This window comes from Theobroma umbraticum, unplaced genomic scaffold (assembly GCF_002168275.2).
Source record: "Theobroma umbraticum cultivar Fairchild unplaced genomic scaffold, ASM216827v3 scaffold_95.0, whole genome shotgun sequence".
In the NCBI taxonomy this organism is placed as follows: domain Eukaryota; kingdom Viridiplantae; phylum Streptophyta; class Magnoliopsida; order Malvales; family Malvaceae; genus Theobroma; species Theobroma umbraticum.
The window spans coordinates 8,163,575-8,170,766 of NW_018397257.1; the positions used below are offsets into that span (position 1 = coordinate 8,163,575).

At 34.1% G+C, this 7,192-nt stretch overlaps 1 protein-coding gene across 1 annotated transcript; it reads left to right on the plus strand.

Annotated features, from left to right (window-relative positions):
- Window positions 1-1,828: 1,828 nt before the first annotated feature.
- Window positions 1,829-6,073, plus strand: LOC110411975 (very-long-chain aldehyde decarbonylase CER1-like). Its single transcript, XM_021422358.2, has 10 exons — window positions 1,829-1,941; window positions 2,389-2,612; window positions 3,230-3,462; window positions 3,730-3,949; window positions 4,157-4,532; window positions 4,625-4,732; window positions 4,866-5,066; window positions 5,158-5,253; window positions 5,337-5,510; window positions 5,761-6,073. Exons 1-10 carry the CDS (start codon window positions 1,882-1,884, stop codon window positions 5,923-5,925), a joined length of 1,857 nt encoding a protein of 618 aa, XP_021278033.1. The 5' UTR covers window positions 1,829-1,881; the 3' UTR covers window positions 5,926-6,073.
- Window positions 6,074-7,192: the final 1,119 nt, after the last annotated feature.

The window sequence follows — 7,192 nt, forward strand, 5'->3', positions numbered from 1 at the left end:
TATCAAAATCAAATTAATTTGATTATGGTAATGCTGGATATTTATCTGATTCATACAAAACTTAATCCCAGATAGATTACTTATTCACATATGGAGGTACAATTATTTTATGATATTTTATAAAATAAACTATAGTTGTTATTTATTCTAACTATGTAAAACTTTTAGCAATTCATGAAGCAAGTAGTGAATGTGTCTGGTTAGGATCTATAACTTAACATATTCAAGAAATGTGTGGATTGTCAACAAAGAAGAAAATATCAACAACGTTATATGAGATTAATGTTGCTTACATAGCACAACTAAAAGGAGGATACATTAAAGGTAATAGAACAAAACATATTTCACAAAAATTCTTTTTCATTCATGATCTTAAAGAAAAAGATGATATTAATGTTTAACAAATTTGTTTAAGTGACAATATAGCAGATTTTTTCACCATAACCTTTCCTATTGTAATATTTGAAAAGTTGGTATAAAAGATTGCAATGTGTCGTTTTAAAGATATTAAATAATGTAGTCATCAAGGGAGTAAAATACATACTATACTCTTTTCCTTCATCAAATTTTTTCCCACTAGGTTTTTCTTGGTAAAGTTTTTAATGATACAATATTTTAAAAGTATATTTTTGAAAAGAATTATGGAGGGGGGCCAAGCACTGACACTGACTAATAAAAAGACAACGATTGAATAGAAAAAAAAGTATAAAAAGATTTATAATATTATCTATGTCTAGTTTGCAACTGGCTACATATATATATAGAGGAAATTATGAGGATGATAAAAATACCTTTAAAATTATTTCAAATAAATTAAACCATTCATTACAATTTCTCTTCATTTGTGCTTTCGATTTCTTTCTCTCAATATTTCACTTTTTTTAATTTTATCGATTTCTCTCTTTGGCATTCGTCTACTATGCTCCCGATTTCTCTATCTTTTGCTTTCAGATTTCTCTTTCCAACACTTTGAAGACACCGAATAATAGTTTCGATGAGCTTGAGTGGATGGCTATTTGGAGAATTTGATTTTTAGGTATTTTGGATAAAACTAAACAGTAGAAATGATCACATTTAAAATAGTTTTAAATTGGATCAATTCGGGATCTAGACACCAATAAACTCACAAATTTAAAATTTATAAATTTAGGTTTTCAATGAAATTTTTTTTCGATTTTTAATCAAAATAGGTATTTTAGATAAAAAAATTTATATTTTGATTTATAAAAATATATTAGAAACACTTTAATCGGTGCCAAATTATTAAAAAAATAAAAAAAAAGAGTTGAGAGGATTTGAAATTTTAATTTGTAAGTAACAAAAAAAATTTAGGCATTAAAATGTAACAAAATGTTTTTGAATATGACGTGTAACAATAATATTTTTTCAATATGACGTGTAATAACAGTATTTTTTTTCAACATGACGTATAACAACTTTTTTTAACTATAACGTGTAATATGTTTTTGTACATGACGTGTAACAATAGTATTTTTTTTAATATGACGTGTAGCAACCTAATCATAGCGTGTAACATGTTTTTGTAAATAACTTGTAACATATTTTTGGACATGGAGTGTAACAACCTAACCATGATGTGTTACATGTTTTTGCATATGGCGTGTAATAATCTAACCATGACATGTAACATATTTTTATACATAATATGTAATATCATGATGTGTAATTTTATTAAAATAATTTAACTTAATTTAGTTAAAAATAATTACAATTATAAAAGATGTTATTTTTGAAAACATCTTATCTTTGAGGTTATTTTTTAAAATGTTCTTATATATATATATATATATATATATATATATATAGTGTTGATAACTTGATATTTTAGACTGCAAAAGGCAGAAGGAGCGGTGGAGAAACATGGCTACTAAACCAGGCATTCTCAGCGATTGGCCATGGCAGTCTATTGGGAACTTCAAGGTACTTCGTCTCCCTTCTTTCTTTCAGTCACAGTTATGTATGCACCTACATACACTTTATATATGTAAATATGCATAATAATATATGATCAAACAGGTGTTTTTTTTACAAATAATCAGCTGATTTAAGGGTTGTTATTTTTTTACGAAAATCATAAAGTTTTAACATGAAGCTTTGTTGGTTCTTTTTCTTAAGTTAATCTGCTTAAAAAACTTAAACTTCATGTTTAAGCAATTGCTCATGGACTTGTATCTATCCTTTGGTTGCTGAACCAAATCCTTTCTTAGGTCTGTTTCATTGTTTCTAAAGAGTTATGAAATATGTCAAAGGATGGGAAATAGAGTACAATGTGAAAGTTGAAGTGTTGACTTATTGACTAGTGTAAAACTTAAAACTTTTGGTAGAAATGCTATATTTCTGACATTGATTGTGAATGAATATTTGCAGTATGCTCTTTTGGTCCCTGGGGCTGTTTACAGCACATACTCCTTCATAACCGCAGCAAAAAATGAGAGGAACCTGTTCATGTTCCTGGTCTTCCCATTCCTCTTGTTTAGATTGGCTCACTACCAGCTATGGATTTCTGTCTCTCGCTACCGAACTGCCAAAGGAAACAACAGGATTGTTGACAAGAGCCTCGACTTCGAGCAAGTTGACAGAGAAAGGAGTTGGTTAGCTCTCTCAGCGACCACCTTTCTTAACAGACTATCGTTCTCTCTCTCTCTCTCTCTGCTACTTTCAAATTCTGGGAAATCATTCAAACTTCCTCTCAAATTTTTGCAAGTAACTGTTTTTTCATTTTGGTAAAAGGTCATCAAAGGCTGTTCTAAGAGATTCTTTTTGGAATCCTCAGACCTATAAAATCCGTATATTAGCTGTCCACTCACGTGGGATTTGTGTGGATCTTACAGATTCAGTTCTTCACAAAGATAAAAACATTGTTTTTGTATATAATAAAAAGAAACTAATACTACAACTTGACGGGAAGAACGCTGCAGCCTGCAGTCCCCAGCACATAGGTAATTATTGGCAAGGCAGTCATATGGCTGTCGGGCCCTTGGTTGGTTCCACACCAATAGCTAGACCCGTGTAACTTGGCTGTTTCCCTTTTTGGCATTTTCCTCCATGCTGACTTTTAGTACACCGAGTCATCCCAGTGAAAATTAAATAAATTTAAAACTAAAGTTATTGATGGTGTAAATTAATAAGAAATTAAGAATGAATTATGTGCTTTCTTGGTGCAAGGTCCTTAACCCTGTATTCTGAATTGTGTTGGATGTTTTTGCAGGGATGATCAGATTGTATTGAATGGAATTTTGTTCTACGCGGCGGGCGTAGTGTTAAGTGATCAATTCAACATGCCCTTCTTTAAAGCAGATGGCACAATAATCACTCTGTTACTTCACTGGGGTCCTGCTGAGTTCCTCTACTATTGGCTTCACAGGGCGTTGCACCACCATTACCTCTACGCTCGCTACCACTCCCATCACCATTCTTCCATTGTCACCGAGCCCAACACCTGTAAGCCAACTAACCATTCATATGCGTACAATTTGGATAAAAACATCATTTAATTTTTGAAGATCAGACTGTTAGGATAAGATGTACCGTATGTCATAAAAATCATGCATTTGAGATTTATATTTGTAACGATTTTGAGTTTAAAAGAATTAATGTAAGAGGTGCTGATTTGTCTTAATTTCAAAGTATCGAGGTAGAAATAAAAATAAAATTTTTTGACTTCTTTAGGTTACCCATCTAACGTATGCAAATATTTTTGTTTGGCAGCATTTGTGCACCCATTCGTGGAAGTAATTTCCTATTATGTGCTCCTTCTGATACCAATATTGACATCGATACATATTGGAAAAGCTTCCATCGTCGGAGTGTTTACTTACGTTACTGTTGTTGATTTCTTAAACAACATGGGACACTGCAACTTTGAGTTCATCCCGGAATGGGCCTTCACCATTTTCCCTCCTCTCAAGTACATTGTGTACACCCCATCGTAAGCCTTTTGCTTTACCCCTTTCTTCTCTAGTATAGAAGTGCCTAGTTTTCTCCTCACAAATTTGTTTATAAACAAAATTCAAGTAAAATTCATGAATTTTGTTTATTACGAGTAAGATAAAACGGATCATACATCTAGATCAATTAATGTTTGTTTATGTATACTCGTGGCTAAATTTGTAATTGTCATTCTATTTTATGGCAGGTTTCACTCTCTACATCACACTCAATTTCGGACCAATTACTCCCTTTTCTGTCCATTCTATGATTATGTCTATGGCACCGTGGACAAGTCGACGGATACTTTGTATGAAACCACGATCAAAAGAGAGGCAGAGTCACCTGACGTGGTTCATCTAACTCATCTAACCACGCCAGACTCCATCTACCATCTGCCCCTTGGGTTCCCTTCATTGTCCTCCAAGCCCCAAGCTTCCCAATGGTACCTCCTGTTTATGTGGCCTGTCACGCTCTGGTCTGTGCTCTTGACTTGGATTTATGGCCATGCCTTTATTTCAGAGAGGAACGCCTTTAAGAAACTCAAACTTCAAGCTTGGGTTGTTCCCAAGTACAATATGCAAGTAGGAAATTAACATGTTTCCATCTTGGCGCTTGATTCTTCAGAGTGTTACCTAATTATAATTTAATCTGCATATATTTTTTTTTCCTGTAGTATTTCTCAAAATGGCAAAGAGAAACTATCAATAAATTGATTGGAGAAGCCATTCAAGATGCAGATAGGAAGGGAGCTAAGGTGCTGAGTTTAGGCCTTCTGAATCAGGTATGTTTAATTGTTAATGCAGCCTTTAAATTTCACTGCCTACATATTTCGAATCCAAAAATTATGCTTAATTTATTACAAACTTCTCAAGTTTACTTTATATATATGTGTGTGTGTGTGTGTGTGTGTGCAGCATGAGGAGTTTAGCAGAAATATAGAGCTTTATATCAAAAGGCACCCTCAGATTAAAATCAAGGTTGTAGATGGAAGCAGTTTAGCAGCAGCTATTGTTCTAAACAGCATTCCTAAAGAAACAACCCAAGTACTCCTTAGAGGCAGAATTTCAAAGGATGCTTGTCTCTTGGTCCAAGCTTTATGCCGAAAGGGCATCCAGGTAAACTTCAAATAATCCCTTGGAAAACTATAGGATCAAAGCATTAAATTAAGGGATTTAAAGAGTTTATACTTCAATTTATAATGCGCAGGTGGTCACATTGCAAGAGGATGAATACAAGAAGCTGCTAAAGTATGATAACAAGCTTGAAAGCAATTTGGTTCTTTCAGCAAGATATGATGTCAAGGTAAAATCTCTTTGGTTTATGATTGTATCTTCCTATATAATGTTTACATGCTGATTGTTTTAATTGTTGATATATTTTTGCAGGTATGGCTGGTGGGAGATGGACTGACTGATAAAGAACAGTCCAAGGCACCAAAAGGAACATTATTCATTCCATTTTCCATATTCCCTCCAAATCAAATCCGCAAAGATTGCTACTATCATACTACACCGGCTATGGAGGCTCCCAAATCTGTGGAGAACATGCACTCTTGTGAGGTTAGTAGTTACTTATTTGACCAAAATTTTCTTATCCAAATGGAGTTTAAAAAATTTGATTCCCAAGGGATGGGATGTGCTTTGAATACTACATTTGCGCTTTTTTTATTCATTACTTGCATCATTGCAACACAGAGTCAAAAAATGAATTTGTGGGAGATGAACTGAATCAGTATGGTCCATGGAGACCATTCTTTTTATTTTAGTTGTATAATATGTTTAAAATTCAACAAAAAACAAATTGAAACAGGACTGGTTGCCGAGAAGGTTTATGAGTGCAAGTCGAGTGGCTGGGATAATTCACGCTTCACAAGGCTGGGAAGTCAACGAGTGCGGTGGCACCACTTTCAGCATGGACAAAGTTTGGGAGGCTAGTCTTGAGCATGGATTTCGCCCCTTGTCAATCTCCACTTGATCGAAACTCTAGGTTTCGGTATTAGCCTATGAGCAATCATGCAGTAATAATAATGTATGCATATAAATTATCGTCTTCGTTGTATCTTGCGAAGTTCTGACTGGTTGATTTCCATGTGAATGGGAATAATTTGCCTTGTATTTGGCTAGATGTTTCTTTCCTTTCTCTGGTAGACAGTAGGATTTGGGTGCCTAAGAATTGATCAAAATATAATTTGAAGTTTAACGCTAAAAATAATAAACAAACTAAGTACATCTTCTGGATATGATATGTTAAATAGAGGGTTCTTCATCAAGCAAAACTTGCCTGAACATTGCCTCACATGATGCATAAAATAGAAAAAGAAGGCCACCAAAAGTCTATGGCTGGCACAGTTAGAGATGCACCAGCTAACCAGCAAGCGAATTTAAGGCTTGAAAAAGCAAAAGCCATGAGCATGCCCATGTGGTATGTCTTTAAGGCATGACCAGATGGCATAAGTCCCCAAGGAGACCCCACTCACATAAAACTTTGGTCCTAGTTGAAGCTGATCAGCAAGTTCTCGGATGCCAAGTGCCCCACTCTTCACCATACTGTTTGGGTTTGGATCACTTTCTCCATATCCAGCTCTGTCGTATGTCAAAACATATACACGCAGTTCATCCATCACCTCCTACATGCCAAAACCATCTATGACGATTTGCAGCATCTTTATGACTAGTTCTAGCTTAGACATAGTTACATTATAGCAAATATCAAAAATATATTCAACCCATGCTTGTAAAATTTTCTAAAAGCTTCGGCTAATTTTCATATGAGTGCAATTAAGTGATAGAAACTTGTTGGAAATAATCTCCTTCGCCATAAATTAGTGTGGTCCAGCTAGAACGGGAATTGAACTGGTCCAATCATGGTGTATATTTGTGTCAACTTTGCATGCTTTCTTTGTTCCTACAAACTAAGAACAAAAGGTCACTCCTCACTAGACAAAACTGGGAGGCCACTCGTCTAATAGCCTGTGTAGCATCCCATCTTTTGGGATGATGATGAGAAAATATTAAAATATTATTTGAAATTTAAAAAGAATTGTGGTTATTAATGATGAGAAAAGTCAGGTGAGAGTGGAGAAATTGATGTAAAATTAAAATAATATTTTTATAATAAAATAATATTAAAATAAAGATGATGGCCGAATAAAAGAATAAAACATTATTGGCCGATTTCATGGAGTTAGGTTTAGCCAAAGGGGGGGAGAGTTAGAAAGATTTTAAGAAAATGTACCATGGTG